Source organism: Scyliorhinus canicula, chromosome 13 (genome assembly GCF_902713615.1).
Source record: "Scyliorhinus canicula chromosome 13, sScyCan1.1, whole genome shotgun sequence".
Lineage (NCBI taxonomy): Eukaryota > Metazoa > Chordata > Chondrichthyes > Carcharhiniformes > Scyliorhinidae > Scyliorhinus > Scyliorhinus canicula.
Genome location: NC_052158.1, coordinates 138,432,759 through 138,456,008, shown reverse-complemented (window position 1 = coordinate 138,456,008; position 23,250 = coordinate 138,432,759). Strand labels below are relative to the sequence as shown.

The window sequence follows — 23,250 nt, the reverse complement described above, 5'->3', positions numbered from 1 at the left end:
GGACAAAATTCAGAGGCGATGTGTGAGGCAAGTTTTCTTACACAGAGGGTAGTGGTGAGTGCCTGGAACTCGCTGCCGGGGAAGGTGGTGGAAGCACGTATGACAGCTACTTTTAGGAGGCATCTTATCAAATACATGAATAGAAGGATACGGACCCCAGAAGAGCCAAAGGTAGTTTAAACAGGTATTATGGCATCAAGATCGGATAAATACTTCTATACTGTTGAGCAACAGTATATTGCTGGGTAAAATATCTCCTGTAGATTCACAGCAATAACAATTTGATGAAAAGGTAAATGTAAAAATGTATTACACAGATTTCTTTCAAAAAATTAAACTTTTTGTAAAGCCACAACCATTTTTATGCTGACTAGCAGTAGATCCCCCTCACATTGGGTTGCATTCTCGAATGAAGATGTGGTGCGCATTGAACTGAACAGTATTTTATTTTGGTTTAAATGTGTATGCTTTATTTTTACTCTCTTCTACCCTTCCAGACTGTGACTGAGCCAGCATCTGTTTCAGGGTTTCAGTCCAAAAAACCCAATTGTATAGAAAATACAATGCAACCATTCAAAACAGATGGGCAGCAAAAACCGAAATGGGTAGCACCAGAGCAACAGGCACATGCCAGAAAAGGTAACCATTGGAAATGAACTGCAAGACAAACAATGTGGTTATGGGTAAATTGTTAAATGGAGTAACTGAATTAAAACAATTGATTTGTAATTGATTTGATGATGCCAGAAATTTTTGGTAACGCAACTATTTTGGAAATTATCCAATTTCAATCGGTGTTCATAATGACATTCTTGCATATCTTACTGTGCTACTTTACTGTGGTAAATTCAAATGTTTTGAAGGAATTGGTAGTTTTTCATTTTCATACTTTTCACCTCCCCTGACAGTATTCGAAAGGGACTGTATGTACTCTCTGCAACACCCTGGTCCACTCCCCCATCACTCTCAACACCTCATCACCTTTCCATGTAGGAGATGTAACAGCTACCTTTTCACTTCCAGTCCCCTCCCTAGGCCCCAATCACTTATTTCCACTTTATTTGTAATACTTACAATTTCATCTTCTGCATTTGTTGCTCACGATGCAGTCCCCGCTACACTGGGGTGACCAACTGCAGACTGGGTGACCAGTTTTTAAAAATTAATTTATGGGATGTAGGCATCAGTATCTAGAAGGTGGTGGTGAGCTGCCTACTTGAACCGCTGCAGTCCCAGAGATGTAGGTACTTGCACAGTGCTGTTAGGGTGGTAATTCCAGGATTTTAACCCAGCAACAGGGACGGAATGACAATATATTTCCCAGTCAGGATAGTGAGTGGCTTGGAGGAGAATTTCCAGCTGTTCCCAGTTTTCTGCTGTTCTTGTCCCTCTGGAAGGTTGTGGTTGAAGGTGCTGCATAAGGAGACTTGGTGAATTCCTACACTGCATCTTGTAGATGGTACAGATGGCTGCTACTGTTTGTCATTGGGGGAGGGATTGAATGTTTGTGGAAAGGGTTGCAATCAAGCAGGCTGCTTTGTCCTGGATGGTTCGAGCTTCTTGAGTGTTTGGAGCTACACTCACCCAGGCAACTGAAGAGTATTCTATTACACTCCTGATCTGCGCCTTGTAGATGGTGGACAGGCATTTTTGGAAGGGGGGGACGGAAGGCGAGAGAGACACCACCCCGAGCAACTCGTGGAGCTAAGAAGATTGGCCTCCAATTTGTTTGAACCAAGGCTGTAATGAGGTCAGGAGCTGAGTGGCCCAGGTGGAACCCAAACTGACGTTTGTGAGAAGGTTATTGCTGAGCAAGTGCCTCTTGATAGCTCTGTTGATGACCCTTTCCACCACTTTGCCCATGATCCTTTTTTAAAAAATAATTTTTATTGAAAAATGTTGTATTTATATAACAACGAACCGCAATAAAATACCAACAATAACAATAATGATAGCAATCAAACATTCGCCCATCCTCAATGAACAACAAAACATATTAACAACAACTTAAATTAACACAATATTAAGTTACATAACCATAGAAACAATAGAAACAATAATAAAGAACCGAACCCACCCCCGCCGGATTGCTGCTGCTATTGACCAAGATACCTATCTTTGAGCCAGGAAGTCCAGAAAAGGCTGCCACCGTTTATAGAACCCTTGTATTGATCCTCTCAGGGCTAATTTGACCCTCTCCAATTTTATAAATCCCGCCATGTCACTGATCCAGGTCTCCACACTTGGGGGCCTCGCATCTTTCCACTGCATCAAGATCCTCCGCCGGGCTACTAGGGACACAAAGGCCAGGACACCGGCCTCTTGCGCCTCCTGCACTCCCGGCTCCGCCGCAACTCCAAAAATCGCGAGTCCCCACCCTGGTTTGACCCTGGATCCAACCACCCTCGACACCGTCCCCGCCACCCGCTTCCAGAATTCTTCCAGTGCCGGGCAGGCCCAGAACATATGGGCATGATTCGCTGGACTCCCCGAACACCTGGTGCACCTGTCCTCACCCCCAAAGAACCTACTCATCCTAGTCCCCGACATGTGGGCCCGGTGCAGCACCTTGAATTGGATGAGACTAAGCCTCGCACATGAAGAGGAAGAGTTGACTCTCTCCAAGGATTCCGCCCAAGTCCCGTCCTCTATCTGCTCCCCAAGTTTCCCCCTCCCATTTAGCCTTCAGCTCCTCCACTGACGACTCCTCCACCTCCTGCATTACCGTATAAATGTCATACACCTTCCCCCTTCCGACCCACACCCCCGAAAGCACTCTCCATCGCCCCCCGCGAGGGCAGCAAAGGGGACTCCTCTACCTGTCGCCTAGCAAACGCCTTTACCTGCAAGTATCTGAATATGTTCCCTTGGGGGAGCCCAAATTTATCTTCCAGTTCCCCCAGGCCCGCAAACCTCCCGCCAATAAACAGGTCCCTCAGTTTACTGATGCCCACCCTATGCCACCCCCTAAATCCCCCATCAGTGTTCCCCGGGATGAACCGATGATTTCCACCTAATGGAGCCTCCATCAAGCCCCCTGTTTTCCCCCCTATGCCGTCTCCACTGTCCCCAGATTCTTAGAGTCGCCTCCACCACCGGGCTCGTGGTATACCTATCAGGAGAAAGCGGCAACGGCGCCGTTACCAAGGCCCCCAGGATCGTACCTCTGCAAGACGCCATCTCCATTCTTTTCCACGCTGCCCCCCCCATCACCCATTTACGCACCATTGACACATTGGCCGCCCAATAGTACCCCAAAAGGTTGGGCAGCGCCAGCCCGCCTCTATCCCTCCCTCGCTCCAGGAAAACCCTCTTCACTCTCGGAGTCCCATGTGCCCACACAAAGCTCAAAATACTGCTAGTCACCCTCCTAAAGAAGGCCCTGGGGATGAAGATGGGCAGGCACTGAAAGAGGAACAAGAACCTCGGAAGCACCGTCATTTTGACGGACTGCACCCTCCCCGCCAACGACAATGGCAACATGTCCCACCTCTTGAACTCCTCCTCCATCTGATCCACAAGCTTGGTGAAATTATGTTTGTGAAGAGTCCCCCAGTCCCTGGCCACCTGCACCCCCAGGTACCTAAAACTCTCCCCTGCCCTCCTAAGCAGGAGCCTACCAATTCCTTCCTCCTGGTCCCCAGGGTGCACCACAAACACCTCACCCTTGCCTAGATTTAGTTTATAGCCTGAAAAGGTCCCAAACTCAGCTAGCAGCTCCATCACCGCTGGCAACCCTCCCACCGGGTCCGCCACATACAGTAGCAGGTCATCGGCATACAACGACACCCTATGTTCCTCCCCACCCCGCACCAAACCCTTCCACCTCCCTGAATCCCTCAACGCCATCGCCAACGGCTCGATTGCCAATGCAAACAACAAGGGGGACAGGGGGCAACCCTGCCTGGTCCCTCGGTAAAGCCTGAAGTACTCCGACCTCCTCCCATTCGTGGCCACACACGCCATCGGGGCCTCATATAGCAGCCTCACCCATCTAATAAACCCTTCACCAAATCCAAATCTCCCCAACACTTCCCATAAGTACCCCCACTCCACTCTATCCAAGGCCTTCTCCGCATCCAGCGCCACCACTATCTCAGCCTCCCCCTCAATCGCCGGCATCATGATGACATTCAACAATCTCGGCACATTCGTGTTCAGCTGCCTTCCCTTAACAAAACCTGCCTGGTCCTCGTGTACAACCCCTGGCACACAGTCCTCTATCCTGGTGGCCAGGATTTTTGCCAGCACCTTGGCATCCACCTTAAGGAGAGATATGGGCCTGTATGAACCACACTGCTGGGGGTCCTTGTCCCTCTTTAAGATTAAAGAAATCAGCGCCCGCGACATCGTCGGGGGCAAAGTCCCCCCTTCCCACGCCTCATTAAGTGTCCGCACCAGCAAGGGGCCCACTAGGTCCACAAACTTTTTATAGAACTCCACCGGGAACCCATCCAGCCCCGGCGCCTTCCCTGACTGCATCTGCCCGATCCCTTAACCAGCTCCTCCAGCTCAATCGGCACCCCCAACCCCTCCACCTGCTCCTCCTGCACCCCCGGAAAAGATAGCCCGTCGAGAAACCTCTCCATTCCCCTCCTCTCCACCGTTGGCTCCGACCGGTACAGTTCCCCGCAAAAGTCCTTGAAGACCTCATTCACCTCTACCCCCTTCCGCACCACATTCCCACTCTTGTCTCTCACTCCAGCAATTTCCCTAGCCGCATCCCGCTTGCGGAGCTGATGAGCCAGCATCCTACTCGCCTTTTCACCATGTTCATACACTGCCCCTTGTGCCTCCGCCTTTCTAGTGGTCAGCAAATCAAATTTAGCCTGTAGGCTGCGCCCCTCCCCCAACAATCCCTCCTCTGGTGCCTCCACGTAACTCCTATCTACCTCCAGCATGTTCCCCACCAGTCTATCCCTCTCACTCCTCTCGCTTCTCTCCCTGTGTGCCCGGATGGATATCAGCTCCCCACGAATCACTGCCTTCAAGGCTTCCCAGACCATCCCTACCTGGACCTCCCCCGTATCATTCACCTCGAAGTACCCCTCAATACTTGCCTGGACCCTCCTACACACCTCCTCCTCCGCCAACAACCCCACATCCAACCGCCACAACGGGCGCTGGTCCCGCACCTCCTCCATCTCCAACTCCATCCAATGCGGAGCGTGGTCGGAGATTGCAATGGCCGAATACTCGGCCTCCTCCACCCTCGGAATCAGTCCCCTACTCACCACGAAGAAGTCTATCCGAGAGTAGACCCTATGTACTTGGGAGAAGAAAGAGTACTCCCGTGCCCTCGGCCTCACAAACCTCCATGGATCCACCCCACCCATCTGGTCCATAAACCCTCTCAGAACCTTGGCCGCCGCCGGCCTCCTACCCGGCCTAGAGCTGGACCGATCCAATGAAGGATCCAACACCGTATTGAAGTCCCCCCCATGATCAGACCTCCCGCCTCTAGATCTGGGACCCGTCCCAGCATACGCCTCATAAAGCCCGCATCATCCCAATTTGGGGCATATACACTAGCAAGTACCACCGTCTCTCCCTGTAGCCTGCCCCTAACCATAACATACCTACCTCCCTTATCAGCCACCACCTCAGATGCCTCAAACGACACATTTTTCCCCACCAGAATCGCCACTCCCCGGTTCTTCACATCCAACCCAGAGTGGAAAACCTGCCCCACCCACCCCTTCCTCAGACGGACCTGGTCCGCCACCTTCAGGTGGGTCTTCTGAAGCATTGCCACATCTGCCTTTAGCCCCCCTCAGATGAGCAAGTACCCTAGACCGCTTCACCGGCCCATTCAATCCTCTCGCATACCAGGTGACCAACCGGATCAGAAGGCGTCCCTCCCCCCTCCCCCGTCGACTAGCCATAGCCCGTCGACTGCCCGCCCCAGGCCAGCACCCCCCGCCCGACCTAGTCCCCACAGCGATAACACTTCACCTCTGTCCCCCCGGCCCACACCTGCTCCTTCCTGAAACTCCCGCCAAAAACCCGACCCCTCCCAAAGTGGGATCATCCCCCATCCTGTCCCTCCTCCAGGCCGATCCAAATAAGTTACCCACAGGCGCGCAGGCTGCAACATTCCAAACTTTATCATCTTCTTATAGAGCACCCCCTTCGTCCGATTAAACCCGGACCGCCGCTTAGCCACCTCCGCACTCCAATCCTGGTAGATCCGTACTACCCCATTCTCCCAATTGCTGCTCTTCACCTTCTTGGCCCAGCGCAGCACACACTCCCGATCACTGAACCGGTGGAACCTCACCAGCACCGCACGCGGGGGTTCGTTCTCCTTAGGCCTCCTGGCCAGTACTCTGTGGGCTCCCTCCAGCTCCAGGGGCAGATGGAAAGATCCTGCCCCCACTAGCGAGTTCAGCATCGTGGCCACGTAGGTTGTCAGATCCGACCCCTCCAGCCCCTCCGCAAGGCCCAAGATCCTCAGATTCTTCTGCCTCATGCGGTGATCAAGCTTCTCGAAGCGGTCTTGCCACTTCTTGTGGAGTGCCTCGTGCCCCTCCACCTTACTCACTTGGACCACGGCCTCCTCCTCTCATTCAGTGGCCTGCGCCTGCAACGCCTGGATGGCAGCACCCTGGGTCGTCTGAATCCGAGAGCTTTTTATTCGTTTCCTGCAGAGAGCTCAGCACCTCAGCCTTAAACTCTGCAAAACAGCGCAGGAGAGCAGCTTGCTGCTCCTGGGCCCACAGCCTCCACTCCTCTGGTGCTCTGCCGGCCGCCATCTTGGAATCCTTCCCCCGTTTTTTCTGGGGAGCTGCTGCCGTTTTTACCCCCTTTCCACTCCGAGTTCGAGTCATGAAATGCGGAGGAAGTCGATGAGCACACCTTCTCCCACCGGGAGACGTCGAAAAAATTCAGTTTTGAGCTCTAAAAAGAGCCGAAAAGTCAGTTTGAATTGGGAGCTCCCAAATGTGCGGCTTCCTATGTCATCGCCGCCACCGGAAGTCCCCACTTTGCCCATGATCGAGGGCAGACTGATGGGATGGTAATTGTCCACATTGGATTTGTTCTGTTTGTGTACAGGATGCAAGTCGTCAATTTCCCACATTGTTGGGTAGATGCCAGTGTTTTAGCTATACTGGAACAGTTTGGCTAGGGGTGCACCAAGTTCTGGAGGACAAGTCTTCAGGACTATTGTCGAATATTGTCAGCCCTTGCAGTATCCAGAGCCTTCAGCATTTAAAAAAAAAAAATCCAATTAAGGGGCAATTTAGCGTGGCCAATCCACCTACCCTGCATATCTTTGGTTTGTGGGGGTGAGACCCACGCAGATACGGGGAGAATATGCAAATTCCATACAGACAGTGACCCAGGGCTGGGATCAAGCCCGGGTCCTCGGTACAGGGAGGCAGCAGTGCTAACCACTGTGCCACTATGCTGCCCATTTAAAAAATATATATCCTGTGTAGTGAATCAAATTGGCTGACATCTATGATACTCGCTGAAACACATTTACTTTTCTGCAAGCATCACCCTGACCTACCACTTGTCATTTTAATTCACCACCTTCCGCTCTCACTCACATTCCTGCCCTTGGTATGCTGCAATGTTCTAGTGAAGCCCAACATAAACTTGAGGAACAGCAGCCTGTCTTTCGGGCATATTACAACTTTCTGGACTCCATATTGAATTCAACAACTTCAGGCTGAGAACTGTGTCCACCATTTTGTTTATTTTGCCAGGTGCCAGTTTGTATCTTGTTTTCATGTTTTGTTTTCACACATAGGTGTTCTCTATTCTTCAATTAACACTTACTCTGGACTAATGTTTTATTTCTTAACTATCATTACCACTCCCTTTGCCTTCCCGAAAGACGTGCTTGTTAGGTGAATTGGACATTCTGAATTATCCTTCAGTGTACCTGAACAGGTGCCAGAGTGTGGCACCTAGCAGCTTTTCACAATAACTTCATTACAATGTTGAGGAGCTGGTTTAGCACAGTGGGCTAAACAGCTGGCTTGTAATGCAGAATAATGCCAGCAGCACGGGTTCAATTCCTGTACCAGCCTCCCCGAAAAGGCACCGGAATGTGGCGACTCGGGGCTTTTCACAGGAACTTCATTGAAGCCTACTTGTGACAATAAGTGATTATTACTATTATGTAAGCCTACTTGTGACACTAATAAAGATTATAATCATTATTATTATTTAATCTGACACCCTCCACCCTAACCCTGGCCAGACATTCTCAAGAGAATTACCTTGCAGGCAATTCAGATATGTGGTGACCTCTAATGGTACAGTGCAGGAACTGTAGACAGGAAAGCCCCAGACAAAGCAGATTAAATACTGTGATCTGTACTATGAAGCAAATCATCTCTTCAGAGCCTGCCAAAAACTAGCTTTCCTGTGCATAATATTTCTTAAATGTCTTTAATTTCTTCTATTATACACCTATTGTTAAACCAACTTTTTAAAAATTTAATCATCCCACTACATGATTCATTTCTTATAAAATGATCATCTGTGCACAAATGTATTTTATATTTTGTAGCTATTTAATTTTTAATATCACAGCCTTCATTATAAATAAATTTAATGCTGGTGTACGTGATAGAATGCTGTATGTATTTTCTATTTCATAAAGTTGAAACTATCTTTCTATTTCTTGCTGAAGAGGACAACTCTGAATGTTTCAAGGCAAGAACCCATGGACCTGAAAACTCTGGCCAGTCGTCAGTTTCCAAACTGCAAAGTAAACAGGTAATATTCAGGTATCAGAATTCTAACTTGGAAAATTAATGTTCTGAACTCCAGATGTAGACTGAAATCTAAAAGGATGATCCACCATACAATACATTGGCCATTGTGAAACTTGATGTTTAATTTTCTGTTGTTAAATTAGCAAAAGGTGTAATATGCCCACCTTTGTTTTTTGCAGTAGGAGGGTATAAATCTCAACCGTAAAAGGATGTTAAATTATTAGCACTGCTGCCTCACGGCGCCAAGGACCTGGGTTCGATCCTGACCCTGGGTCACTGTCGGTGTAGGGTTTGCACATGCTCCCCACAACCCAAAAAATGTGACGGGTAAGTGGATTGGCCACACTAGATTGCCCCTTAATTGGAATAAAAATTGGGTACTCTAAATTTATTAAAGAAAAATGATTTTTAATGAGGCATGCTATTCTTTTACCTTTTCAATGTTTAAATAAATACAAATTAATTACACAAACTTCTTGTGAAATATTGTAGGCATATACTAGCAGTAGTAAACCAAGTATGAAAATTCTAAGACGGAATGACGACTCAAATGAACAGAAGCCTGCTGTGGTAAATTGTCAGCAGTCTGCATCGATAGAAAGGAGTAACTCTTCCACAAAGGTAAGCAGCCCACCTATAACCAAACGTATGGATGTTTGGGGCCATTATTTCATGATTAAATAGTTGGGGTGAGGTCTTTAGTTTTTTTGAACTCTGGAGGGCATAAATAATTTGCTGAATGATTATTTTAGTAAACTGGTAGGATTAGAATATTGGGTGTTAATGATTGACTGGACACTGAACTTTTAACATCCAATACCTCCCAACAGTAGCATAAGCAGAAGCTTGGGAAACAAGTTACTTACTCGCTCTCTGGGCTAAAGAAGACACTGAACATTAAGAGTGAGCAACTAAAATGTGGCTGGAAGGGCAACAAGAAACAAAAAGTTATTAATTTGTTACGTCGTTTAAAGATGATCTCATGTAGCATTGCACAGGAAGAATTTAAGACCAAGTGTGGTCTGTCGGAGAGTTGACTTAATTTAACCATTGAGAATTAATGCTTAGGCTGACTATATAGGATCAATTTCTTCGGTTGGGACAGTCCAGAACAAGGCCGGGGTGGTGGATTTGTATCTAAGATTGAACTAAGCTATTTAGCAGTGATGTCAAATGTTAGCTGAAATCTGGACATCTCCCTTTGATTCCCCTCCTCAAAAATACAGCTGTTGAGATCGGTTGATGGTATTGAGCCATGTGAACCCCAGGTGAGCACAGTAAGAAGTCTTACAACACCAGGTTAAAGTCCAACAGGTTTGTTTCAAACACGAGCTTACGGAGCACTGCTCCTTCCTCAGGTGAAGGTTTCAGGATTCACCTGAGGAAGGAGCAGTGCTCCGTAAGCTCGTGTTTGAAACAAACCTGTTGGACTTTAACCTGGTGTTGTAAGACTTCTTACTGTGCTCACCCCAGTCCAACACTGGCATCTCCACATCACAACTCCAGGTGAGTAATAATAAAGATGCTGATTAGTTATGATCACATTTAATAGCAGAACAGGCTGGAGGGTGTGAATGGGATTCAGTTCCTTATCAAGTTGATTGGAAGTGGGTGCAGGTGTATGACTTTTTTTTTTTAAATGCAGGCCTATAAGAAAATAAATGTGTTCCAATTGAATGTTGTGAAAGATCCCCTAACAGTTGACTTTCCCCCAAATGTTCTGAGATGAGTATTTCAAATGTGGTCAGCAGGTGCAGCCATGTTGTTTTGTAGGTAATTTGTATTGCTGTTAGAATTTCAAGCTATTCTTTCTGCAGTTTTACTTGAATTTGCATTGAATGTTGTGCAATGGATCAACAGGTACCATCCGAATTTGAGGAACTGTTAGTTTCATTAAAGATGCCGAGTGAACAAGAAGGGAAAGATGCACAAAGCTCAGAGTCAAAAGAAAGTCAGAGAACCAGTGGAGAACCGCTGTCCCCACAGTCTTTTGCCATGGTAAGTGTTGTCAACTTTTGAGCTTGGGAGTTGAACATGGTTGTTTACATTTTAAAGGAACAAAATTTGGAAAAGGGATGTGTGGTAACTACTATTTTTGTTCATCAATCAGAGAAGAAATGTATGTCTTGTTTCTTCACACTGCTGTTTCTGGTGAGTTATGGTTATTAGCAAAGTAATAAGAGTGACAACTAATAGATTTCCTGCAGAATGATGTGGAGCATGTTTATGATGCTAATTATGGAGCTTTCCATTTCAGGTAATTCCCCAATAAATCACTCTGCAAAGAGATCCAAACAAGCCCTCCTGGACAATAATAGCTATTAGAAATTTGAGGCTTCTGAGGTTAATTGTGCCAGCTTTTCATAGAATTTACAGTGCTGAAGGAGGCCATTTGGCCCATCGAGTCTGCACAAGCCCATGGAAAGATCACCCTATCTAAGCCCACACCTCCTCCCTATCCCAGTAACCCCATCTTACCTTTTTGGATAGTAAGGGCAATTTAGCACAGCCAGTCCACCTGATGTGCACATCTTTGGGCTGTGGGAGGAAGCCGGAGCACCCGGGGGAAACACACACAGACACGGGGAGAACATTCAGACTCCGCACAGACAGTGACCCAAGCCGGGAATCGAACCTGAGACCCTGGAGCTGTGAAGCAACTGTGCGAACCACTGTGCTACCGTGCCGCCTAAATTTCTTGTAGATTTCTGGTGCCCAGTCAGAAATAAGGGCTTTTCTTTAATTTTTTAAGTTAAGATTATTTTGTCTCTGTACTGTGCCAGGCACCTGCTAAATGCAAAATATTGGTAGGGATCTTCGGTCCCATCGACGGCGCTCCCTCGCCACGGGTTTCCCAGCTGCGTGGGGAGAAATTGATGGGAAATCCCATTGACAGCATCAGGACCAGTAGATCTCGCTTCCTGTTGCCGTGGGGAGACCAGAGAAGCTTGCTCATTTATTTATATGATGCATCCAGCACTTGATTTGTCATGATTTGCTGAAATCTCTCAGTTGCAGAGTCAGCTTAAATTTTAGTATTAAATTGGCAACCTTGTTAGTGTCACAAGTAGGCTTACATTAACATTGCAATGAAGTTACTGTGAAAATCCCCTAGTCGCCACACGACAGTGCCTGTTGGGGTACACAGAGGGAGAATTCAGAATGTCCAATTCACCTAACAAGCATGTATTTCGGGACTAGTGGGAGGAAATCCACGCAGACACGGGGAGAACGTGCAGACTCTACACAGACAGTGACTCAAGCCGGGTATTGAGCCCGGGTCCCTGGCGCTGTGAAGCAACAGTACTACCGGGCTGCGTACTTGAACAGAAATTTCCTCCCCGACTAAATATTGGGATAAAGCCGTTTTTTTTCAAGAATAACTAATCAAACCATACAATATTGCCTGTTTTAGTTTCTGCGGTATGCTTGTTCTTGTATGTAAGACTTGTGGCATAGCAAATAAATGAAAACTACTTCCATTAATAAGATAATGATTTTTCTTGGACAATCACTTGCTAACGAGTATGATTGTTCATCTAACTTTGTTCAAGCTTGGCGGGAGTCTAAGATTATCATTGATGGGGAGGGGGGGGTTTCCTCCAAAAGGTCCTCATCCATGGTTGTATCACTGTTTTAGAAATTCTTTGAAGTGTTCTCGCAATTGAAGGCTGATGTTTTATCTGCCTCTCAAGAGGGTTCCATCCTTGCTCCCCATCATTTTGAGGCCTAGGTTATTGGGTCCATATATTGACCTGGTGGCACTGAAGTCATGCTTGTCAGCGAGGAATTGCAGCTCCTTAGCTTTCTCAGTTCACCATTCTTGATTTCCCTTGTTGTTTGTACCTCTGCTGTGGCTCATTGATGAGCTTTCCTCTTTGCCTTGTTGGTTATATTGTATTGCCAGACAGAGAGAGCTTTCCTCTTCATGTTGCTACGGTTTTGGGATGGTGTGGTTGCTCTTGTTGAACCAGTCGTGATTTTTCCTGGTCTTATAGCTGATCGTTCCTTCAGAGCTCGAAATTGTGGCTGTCTTCAGCTCTCTCCACTGTACAATAACATTTTGTGGATTAAAAATGCTTCTGCTTCTTGGAGCTGGGTGGAGCTTAGAGAGCGAGAGAAAGAAAGAAAAAGAATGCTGTTCTGAACAGTTACAGGAGAACGCTGTGGAAATCGACCAGAGAGGTCATTAATGTTGCCACTGAGGCAGACTATGGAAAAAGGTTCTGAGGTTCTGAACAAAAGTCAGAAGAAAAGTGCTTTGTAGATTGAAGCATTGCCTTTGCCTAAAGAACCATACAATTTTAGAATCTACAGTGCAGAAGGAGGCTATTCGGCCCATTGGGTCTGCACTGGCTCTTGGAAAGAGCACCCTAGCAAACCCACATCTCCACCCTATCCCCGTAACCCAGTAACAATTTAGTATGGCCAATCCATCTAACCTGCACATCTTTGGACTGTGGAAGGAAACCGGAGCACCAGGAGGAAACCCACATGCAAACTCCACACAGACAGTGACCCAGGCCGGGAATTGAACCTGGGACCCTGGAGCTATGAAGCAACTGTGTTAACCACTGTGCTACCATACTGCCCATGTGCTCCGGCCGCCATTTGCCTGTTTGCGCAAGTGGAACGAGAGCTGCATGTTCATGTAAAGTATGGTTTAATAGGAATTAATGTATTAAGGTCAAGAAACGGTGTGTAATCTGTTAGTGTAGTGAAGTAAAGGTTTAAATATTTTGGATGGGATTCGCTATTGCCTGACACCAAAAGCGGGAACAGCTATCGGGCGTAGAAGAGCTCCCAATGCCAAAATCACGACAAGCGCCGGTTTGCCCCCGAATCACCATGCTCCAAATACGCATCATCGAGACGCATGCCACACGCAGTTGCAGCCGCGTTTCCATATCATTATTGCGCCCACCCACGATGCTCTGCCTCTGATGGGCCAAGTTCCTGATGGCGCAGGCCACGCGTGGTTTGAACAGTCGTGAGCCTGGTGTGGCAGCTGCCGAGAGAGAGAGAGAGAGAGGGCGCGTACGGACAGTGTCCAGCACTGCCATACTTCGCCAAAAATTGTGCTGCCAATTTGCCATGGCTGGGTGGAGTAGTGGGGAGTGGCCGGGAGGTGGAGTCGGGGTGGACAGGCACGCGGTCCAGCACAACCAGTGCCATCTTTTTGGGCGTGATAAGTGTGGGGGTGGGGAGCGTAGGCACTGCTGCAGCTCGTCAGCCTTGCGCTTGTCCAGCACAGACCTGGCCAATCTCCCACCGGCCATTCTCCCACTGTTTTTTGTGTGTTCAGCCGTGGGTGTTTCACACAGCGCCGGTGCTAGCCCCTCACCAGTAGCCAAATCGGTGCGGGTGTGGCGCTGATTTTCCGTTATGGAACACCACGGATCCTCCATTGGCGTCAGCACTGAGATGCAGGAACGGAGAATCCAGACCTTTATTTTCTTACATTGTAATAAAGTTTGTTTATAAAATAACAAAGCCCTATTTAGAATTCCAAAGTTTCACAACCCTTTGAATGAACTAATTTTGCCTTATCTCGTGTGCTAAATGATCGATCATTGCTCATACATGGATGAAGAGAGCAAATAGAATGTTAGTTTATAGCTGAGGGGCTTAGTTCTATGTGTAAAGAGATGATATTGAAGTTGTCTATGGCCTTGGTGACGGTGTTTCTGCAGTACTGTTTCAATTTCAATTTAGTCTGTTATAGGGAAGATATATGTATAGGAAAGTATCAAAAGCTTTCTACAAAGGTAATTCTTAAATTCAAGAGGTTTGATTTATGAAGAAATTAAAATTAATTGAACAGCGATTGGGATTTTACATTGCCCGCTTTTGTGGTTAGCGGGAGGCTGATTACTCAGGCAGCCATTACATTTTAGCTGCAACCTCAATCCACGGGATGAAACTCGGGGCTCAAATTAATTTAACTAATGTGCCTGGGGGTTGAGATCTGTGTATGACTGTGCTGCCTGGACACTCGTGGCTTAGCTTTTCCACTAATATTTTTTATTCGTCAACACCTTCCTCAGACAACTCTGCAGCGGTGTTCAGCTGAGGGAGCATAATGGAAACCCCAGCCCACGTGCATGCTCCCTTTACTTGGCCCCCACCCTCCTCGGCAATGCTCATCCTTTCATAGAGAGCTTTTTATGCTGGATGACCTAATTGGCCAGCCAACATAATATCATGTTAGCAATGCAATCTCAGGCAGGAGCTTGTTTCACATCTTCTCCCGTCCGTTCTGATTTCGAGCATGCCCTTAATGTAAAATTCAGGCCTAAGATTTTCCAATATGGAACATTTGTTACAGTGGGTGAAAGGAAAAAAAAATAGGGATACCTTCTTTTAAAAGAATGAGGAGATTTGGAAAGGTAGGCAAAATCAAGTAACTTTGAAAATAGAATTACAGAATCCTAGAATCGTTACAGCACAGAAAGAGTCCATTTAGCCCATTGTGTCTGCCCGGAAGCATGAAAACTAGTTCCAATATATTCTGGCTGCCCCAATTGTGCAGAAAATCAGCAGGTTATGAATAAATTGAAGCAGTTTTTTATTGATTTTTGTAATGTTTACCAAAATGTTACAACAGTTATATTGTGCTTGTATACACAATAGTTGCTTTGCCGTCTGAAATATAAACAATAGGAATCCCTGTGTGGACTGTACTGTTAAATTTGAAGGGAGAGTCTGAAATGAAGTGTCAAACTTAAAATATTTTGCAAAGTGGGCGCTCTCTGATCGAGATATTGGGCCGCGTTACCGCTTCGAAACACGCAGTGGCAGGAGACTGCCCGCCGTTGTCCAGCGGCAGAATCTGCTCCTGCCATTATCAAAGGAATTTCCTGTTGAATGCACTCCCCGCCACTGTGAAATTCACAGCGGGGGTGTGCAGTTGACGGGACTGGAAGATCTCTCTGCCGCAAATGGTTGGAAAGTTCTGGCCATTGGAGGTGATGCAAATTAGGAAACACCTGAAACATGTGGATAATAATGTATCATAATACATGCAATGAATTATTTATAGAAATAGTTTGTGATTATTTTTTAAAATCTATCTCAATGGGAGAGGAAAATATTATTTTAACATTATTTTCCTCAACCAATCAATAATTATTTTACTGCCTTTGGAAAGACATCCAAATTTATTTGAATTCTTGTTTTTTAAAAAAATAATTTTATTCTCCTTTTTCACATTTTCTCCCAAATTTACACCCAACAATAAAAATAATCATTAATGATCTCATCCTCTCACCAAACCCCCAAACATTAGCCCGCATGTTAACATAAACAAATAACAAAAAGGAATCCGGAATCACCCATTGGCACCATTCACACATACAGCCTCTCCTTCTCTACCCCCCTAATGTTTGATGTAATCCAATTCTCGAAAGTGCATAAGGAACAACGTCCATGAATTGTACAACCCCTCTATCCTTCCCCTCGGTTCAAATTTGACCTTCCCAAGAGTCAAGAATCCCAGCAGGTACCTCCGCCATGCCAGGGCACAGGTGGAGAGGTTGATTTCAACCCTAACAGGACCTGCCTTCGGGCGATCAATGAGGCGAAGGAGCCGGCTCATCCTCGCCCTTGTAAGGTGTGCTCTATATACCACCTTCAGCTGTATCAACCCTAACCTCGCGCAAGAGGTGAAGACCTTCACCCTCGGAGCACCTCACACCAGAACCCCCCCTCCATACCCGCTCCCAACTCTTCCTCCCAGTTTGCCTTGATCCTTCCAGCGGTGCCCTCTCTTCCAAAATAGCCACGTAAACCATCGATACTACCCCCTTCTCCAGTCCCCCTGTCGTCAGCACCTCCTCCAGCAATGTGGATGCCGGCTCTACTGGGAAGCTCTGTATCTCTTTCTGAATTCTTGTATTGATGCTGCATGTCCACTACTCACCTGTGGAACCTCCAATTGTGCCATAAATAAAACATCAGTGTGTGATTTTTTTTAAATTGAAACAAACTGATGACAATGGCAGAGCATATTTGATCGCCTAGAATCTCACCAGGCTACTTATTCTAGATGTTGGCACCATTTCTTTAAAAAAAAATCTCATTTTGAGATTGAAGAGAATATTACAAACTATCTTCATGTGGGAAAAAAACCTGCTGAAAATGAATTCATTTTTGAATTGGGTTGTGTTCTGTTTTGGCTTGATTAGGAGAAGGCTTGAGACAAATAATGCCAAATATAGGTGATGTGTTGATAGAATTTAGCATCATTGAGTTGATGCTATCGATTGGTTTCAGTTTATTTTGGGATGATTCAAGCCAAGGATTCTGATTAAATGAACAATGTTTTGAACAACACCTAGGTGTGAAGGAAACAGTTCAATATTACTTTTTCCCCAATTAAGGGGCCATTTGGCATGGCCAATCCACCTAGCCTGCGAATAATAATATTTTATTGTCACAATAGAAGATTATTATTATTATGTGCAGGGTAGGTGGATTGGGTTGTGGAGGTGAGACCCACGCGCACGTGGGGAGAATGTGCAAACTCCACACAGACAGTGACCGGGGGACAGACTAACCACTGCGGCACCGTGTCGCCTGAAAACAGTTCGATGCTGATCAAAAACAAAAATACTGGACATTCTCAGCAGGTCTGAAAGTATCGGCGGAGAAAGAAAGGAGCCAACATTGCAAGTCTGGATGACTTTTGTCAAAGCTTTTAGACTTGCTGAGGTTGTCCAATATTTTCTGTTTTTGTTTCAGATTCCAGCATCCACTGTAGTTTTTAGAGATTTAGCGATTAATGTTGATGTTGATTATTGATGATAGATGCAAAGTATTTTTAGGCCATTGTCTGCAATCCATTGTCAGGAAGTTATCTCTGATTAGCCATCTGATGGTTGAAAATATTCCTGCATCGAGTTCATCCATATTAATTACTTGGACATTCTAATCTAGTTATGTCTAAATAACACCCTGCTCCCGCAATAAAGTGTTCTGCTTGTTAAGAGTTAAGTTGGACTTTCTTCTCATCTTGATTTTGTGGGTGCAGGACCAATATTTAGAATTATTTTTTTAAAAATATTTTCTGTGCGTAAATATTTTTAATTTTGCTAATAGAAAGGAACACTGATGTTGAAGGAAATTCTGAAGATAGATAGTGCAAGTTCAGCCCTTCAGAAAGAAAACCACATATCCTCTAATGCAAAGCAAGAAAGCTCTCAAACCTCCAATGCCCATCATGAGAAACCAGGGTACACCTCCTACCAACGTCCAGTAAAAAAACTTGGTAAGTAATAAATTCCATATGAGCTGATGCACTATGGCACTGTGAACCTTTTAGCTTCCACAAAGAGGAGTGGGGTGATCTGTTTTGGGAACTGCAATACCAATGGACTCCCAAAGGCATTCATACCTTTTGCTTCTCTCGGGAGATGTGCAACCTTGCTCAGGAATGGGTGCTCTCGCTTTGCCACCAAAGCACGCAGGCAAGTGCACAATTGTGCTTTGTGTCTATAATTCAAACCTCTGCAGAAAACATAGTGAGAGATTCATTCATGGGCCATTTATGTGTAACTCTTATTGACTAGTTCTAGAATTATGTTGATGGTGGCTTGTGAATTTGTTGCACAAACGAGTCATGAAGAATTGGTACGGGGAGAAAATAACTTGATAGACAGTGACTAAAACCATATAGTATTACTGAATCAACCATGAAACCATTTGGGGAAACTATTGTGATTCATCCCCTATAAGTAATAGCTAATATTGGAGTCAACCTATTGTCTGCAAGAGGCAGTCATCAGTGATTTATTTTTTAAGAATTCAAAATAGTCAATACAAACCAAAAAAATTAATGAGGTAGGAAAAAGGTAAAAATCACAATCAAATATAAAAGTACAAAAATAAAAGAGAAAAATACACATCTAATTAACTTAAATACTAAAACTAACCTAAACCCCCTAACAACTGATGGTGACCAAGTCCTTAAGGGAAGCAAATGGTTGCCATCTTAGATAGATCTCCACTGCCCCTCTCTCTCTCCTCCTCCTCCTCCTCCCCCCCCTCCCCCCCATGGTGAACTTGACCTTCTCCAAATGTAGAAATTACATTTAAGTCACCCGCCAGGCACCAGGTGGAGTGGGAGATCTTCAACCAAGCAACATTTACCCTTGAGCTATCAATGAGGCGAACACTGATCCAAATCTATGTGGGGGTACCTCTGACATGGTGTTAAAGATTGAAGCCCAGAAGCCGAAGGTTTGGGACAGGACCAGAACATGTGTGTATGATTAGCCAGCCCTGCAAACCACGTCTACATGTTTTGGGTATGTCCGGAGCTTAGAGTGTTTTGGCAAGGGTTCGCAAGGGCAATGTCCAAAGTGCTTAACACACGGGTGGTGCCGAGTCCAGAGATAGCGATCTTTGGAGTGTCAGAAGACCCGGGAGTTCAGGGGGCGAAAGAGGCCGACGTCTTGGCCTTTGCCTCCCTAGTAGTCCGGAGACGGATTTATTAATGTGGAGGGACTCGAAGACCCCGAGTGTAGAGACTTGGGTTAACGACATGGCTGAGTTTCTCAGCCTCGAGAAAATAAAGTTTGTCTTCAGAGGGTCTACGCTAGCGTTCTCTCCGAGGTGGCAGCCGTTCGCCGACTTTCACAGGGAATGTTAAAATGTCAGCAGCAGCAATCCGAGGGGGGGGGGGGGGGTTGCTTCATTGGGATGGTGTGTGAAGACTGGGTCACGTGGGGTAATGTCTATTTAACTGTTATTGTATATTCTCTTTTTGCACTTATGTTAATGTTCACTCTAGTTTGTTTGTTATTATGGTTACTACTGTTTTATTATGAAAAATTCGGCAACACCTTAATAAAAATACTTTAAAAAAGAAGTGTATGATTAACCAGCCAAAGAGAACAGAGCTCACGCCTATCCTCAACATCAGGGAAGAACCCGCTCATCATTGTCCTCGTCAAGTGTTCCCTATGCAAATCCTTAAGCTGAATCAGGCTCAGGCGAACACACAAAGACTGAAGGACCTCACTCTATACCACCGTTAAAAATGGGACTCGATTCATTCTCCCATTTGGTCCTCACACTGCTCACCGGAGCACTCCATTGAAAGGATATCATGTATGTCCAAAATAGACCCCTCCCCTGTTAGGCCAAGCCAGGGACAGAATCACCATCAGGGAAGAGGCTGGCACCAAAAGAAAGGAAGGAAAGGCTTTGCGCAAGAAATCGCAAACTTGGAAATACCTTAAAAGACTGGAAATGGGCAGCTGGAAGTTCTCAGCTAACTCCCCAAAACTGACAAACCTCCCCTCCATGAACAGGTCCTCAGATCCTTCACATCCCAAGATTTAAATGTTGAGTCCCAACAACCAGGTAGAAAGAGGTGATTATTGCAAATCGGGGTTAGTGAAGATCCCTCCCCCTGTGGGACCATGTCCATTTTACACAGGCGGGACTGGCCAGGAACTGAGGGCCTTTCGGCCCATCGGGGCCCGGAAAATTGCCGGGGAGGCTGCTGCCAACGGCCTCCGACCGGCGGGGCATAAACCCCGCCTGAAAACCAATGCCGGAGAATATGCCGGCGGCGGGGCGGAATTCACGCCGCCCTCCGGGGATTCTCCGACCCGGCAGGGGGTTGGAGAATCCCGGACCCTTGATTTTAAAAAGAGAAAATAGGGAGACACAGAAAAAGAAAAACCTCGGGAGCACACGCATTTTAATTATTTGAACTCGCTCGCCAAGGATAGGTGAGGCCATTCCACCTTCGATTCTGCTTTGACACTGTCAACCAGACTGGTATAACTTAACGTATGAAGTGAGACCCAGTTGTTGGCCAGCCGGTCGCCCAGAGAGTGGATGCTTGCCTTAGCCAGGCAAAGAGGTAACGTCCTCAGTTGGATCCTCATGAGGGTTTAACCGGGCACATTCACTTTTGCCCAAGTCAGTTTGTACGCAAAGCAGGAGCCAAAGATGTTAAACAACTTCATTATGTCGTTTATGGAGGGTGCTGGATCCGTAATATAAAAAAGTAGGTCATCCATGTAAAGGGACACCGGATAGACATAGAACATACAGTGCAGAAGGAGGCCATTCGGCCCATCAAGTCTGCACCAGCCCACATTAAGCCCTCACTTCCACCCCATCCCCGCAACCCAATAACCCCTCTCAACCTTTCTGGACACTACAGGCAATTTAGCATGGCCAATCCACCTAACCTGCTCGTCTTTGGACTGTGGGAGGAAACCGGAGCACCCGGAGGAAACCCACGCAGACACTGGGAGACAGTGACCCAGCAGGGAATCGAATCTGGGACCCTGGCGCTGTGAAGCCACAGTGCTATCCATTTGCGCTACCGTACTGCCCTAATGCTCCGTCAACCCAACTAACCCCTCTCCACTTATCAGAGGACCTCGGTGCTAAAGCGAGCAGCTCTATCAATCGACTAATTCCAGAAATAAATTTGTGACCAAATCAAAACTTCCCAAGAATCTCAAATAAATACCCCCATTCTACTCAGTCAAATATCTTTTCAGCATCAACAGATATTAGTACTTCCGGTTCGGGCACTGAGGAGGGGAAAAGAACAACATTTAACAGGCAACTTGGTTGACAATTGTTGGCCTTTCACAAAGCCCCTTTGATCCTTCGAGGATATATTTGGGAGGCAAGGCTCCAGGCGAAGTGCCAGCGCCTATGCAAGTTGCTTGACATCCGCGAAATAGAACAGTATGAACCACGCTCTGTCGGGGCTTTGTCCCTCTTAAGAAGCAAGGAAATAGAGGCTTGAGTGAGGTTGGGGGGGGCAACCACCCCCGGAATAGGGAATCATTGAACATGTCCAAAATTAAAGGCACAGGCTGTTCTGAGAACTTGTATAATTCGATCGGAAAGCCATCTGGACCAGAGCCTTTGCCAGACTGCATCAAACCAATACATTTTTAATTTCTTCAGGGTGCAACGGGGATTTCAACTCGCTGCTCCTATCCAACTCACTCTTTGGGATGGGTAGACTGTCCAGTATGTCAGACATGACCAACCCATCTGCAGGAGGCTTCATTTGTGAAGATTGTGGTAAAAAAATTCAAAAGCTGCATTAACCTGAGGGAGGGCGGAAATGAGGTTGCCACATGAATTGTGTCTGATCTCCTGCGGGGGGTGGGGGGGTCACGTCACCTGCCATCAAAAAATGTGCTGAAGTTTGTTTGTTGGAGTTTGCTGATGATAATTTAGCTTCTTTAACCTTTTTTGCGTTCAGTGACTCCGAGCTCGTTCCCTGATCTTTTAGCATATCACTGAAAGAAATGCTTTTTTATTAAAAAAGAAATATTTTAATTTAGACTGCATCTTTAAAGATTGCGCTGAGTGACCATTGAGTCAACTAATATGCATTGTTGAGTTTCCTGTTAATTCCTGTTATTGGCAATGTTCTTCATTTATCTGTATGTTTTATAGAAATTAGCATTTTTTGTGTAAATCTATTCCGCAGCTGCACAAATCAACAAACCCCAGGTTTCACTGGGTGGAGAGATCTCAGGACATTTTCGAGGACGACAGCAGCCTCCTTTATCTACGTCAGTATCAGAGTTGCTCGCCATTTGTGCCAGAATTGGTCTACCCCATCCAGATTTCTCCTTTATCAAGACCCCACAGGTTGGAACTATTTGTATGCTTAACAGTTTAATGTTTACCGATCAGCAACATGCTAGTGATCAGCACGATACTGACCAAAGGCAAACCTGATGATCAACTGACTTTCAGTTTTAGTCTGAGAATTGTTTTGGCAGGTGCTATAAGAAGTAAATGTAATTGTTCCATTTCTCTCCAGTGCTGAAATATAATTAAGATTGGAATGCTGGACATTTAGTTATTGAAGTGTTTCTGCCTTGCTAGATGGTATTTTCCCAAGCATTTGGATTAATTTAGCATCATCCTAAATCTTCCCCCATACAAGCTTTTATTGACAATTATGATCCACTCCACAGTCAAATCAATTGCCCATAGCATCAAAAGTAGGCTGTGCAAGTAAATGGGTAGTTACCCTCTAAAACATTGACTATTTGGAAACTTGAACTTGCATCTTTTTTAGAAAATGTCTTTGTTGAAATTTTAATGTATGGTGTGAAGCACACATGATCTTGTGTGCAGGTTTCTAAGTATTTTCAGGTTTCTATTGACCCTAGCTTGGCTTTCAAGATTCAGTTCTGAGATTGTAACTCATTTATCTGCCTTAAGAACAGCATTTCAAATCGCAAAATGTTGTTGTCATGAGAATTTGAGAGTAAAGGAACATTTTGTTATTTTGAGAATTTTTCTTATTATTAATTCTTCATTTATTTAGCACCTTTCATAGCTTCAGGACAGTCCAAAGTCCTTTGTAGATAATGAAGTGCATTGTTGTAATGCGGGGAAAGTGATAGGCTTTTTTTTTAATAAACATTTTATTGAGGTATTTTTTGGTATCATAACACAATAAACAATGTACATGAAACTATAAAAATAGTGTAAAAAGCCACCTCCCTCC

The 23,250-nt window shown here is 45.8% G+C and overlaps 1 protein-coding gene across 5 annotated transcripts in view; it reads left to right on the top strand.

The window, feature by feature from the left end:
• xrn1 (5'-3' exoribonuclease 1) overlaps positions 1–23,250 on the top strand; it is a 146,185-nt gene that overhangs the window by 98,581 nt on the left and 24,354 nt on the right. For all 5 annotated transcript variants that reach the window (XM_038817150.1, XM_038817149.1, XM_038817148.1 and 2 more), the window contains 6 exons: positions 498–639; positions 8,651–8,736; positions 9,228–9,356; positions 10,596–10,733; positions 17,835–18,003; positions 22,216–22,379. In XM_038817150.1, the coding sequence (XP_038673078.1) occupies positions 498–639; positions 8,651–8,736; positions 9,228–9,356; positions 10,596–10,733; positions 17,835–18,003; positions 22,216–22,379 (828 nt within the window). The remainder of the gene's footprint in view (positions 1–497; positions 640–8,650; positions 8,737–9,227; positions 9,357–10,595; positions 10,734–17,834; positions 18,004–22,215; positions 22,380–23,250) is intronic.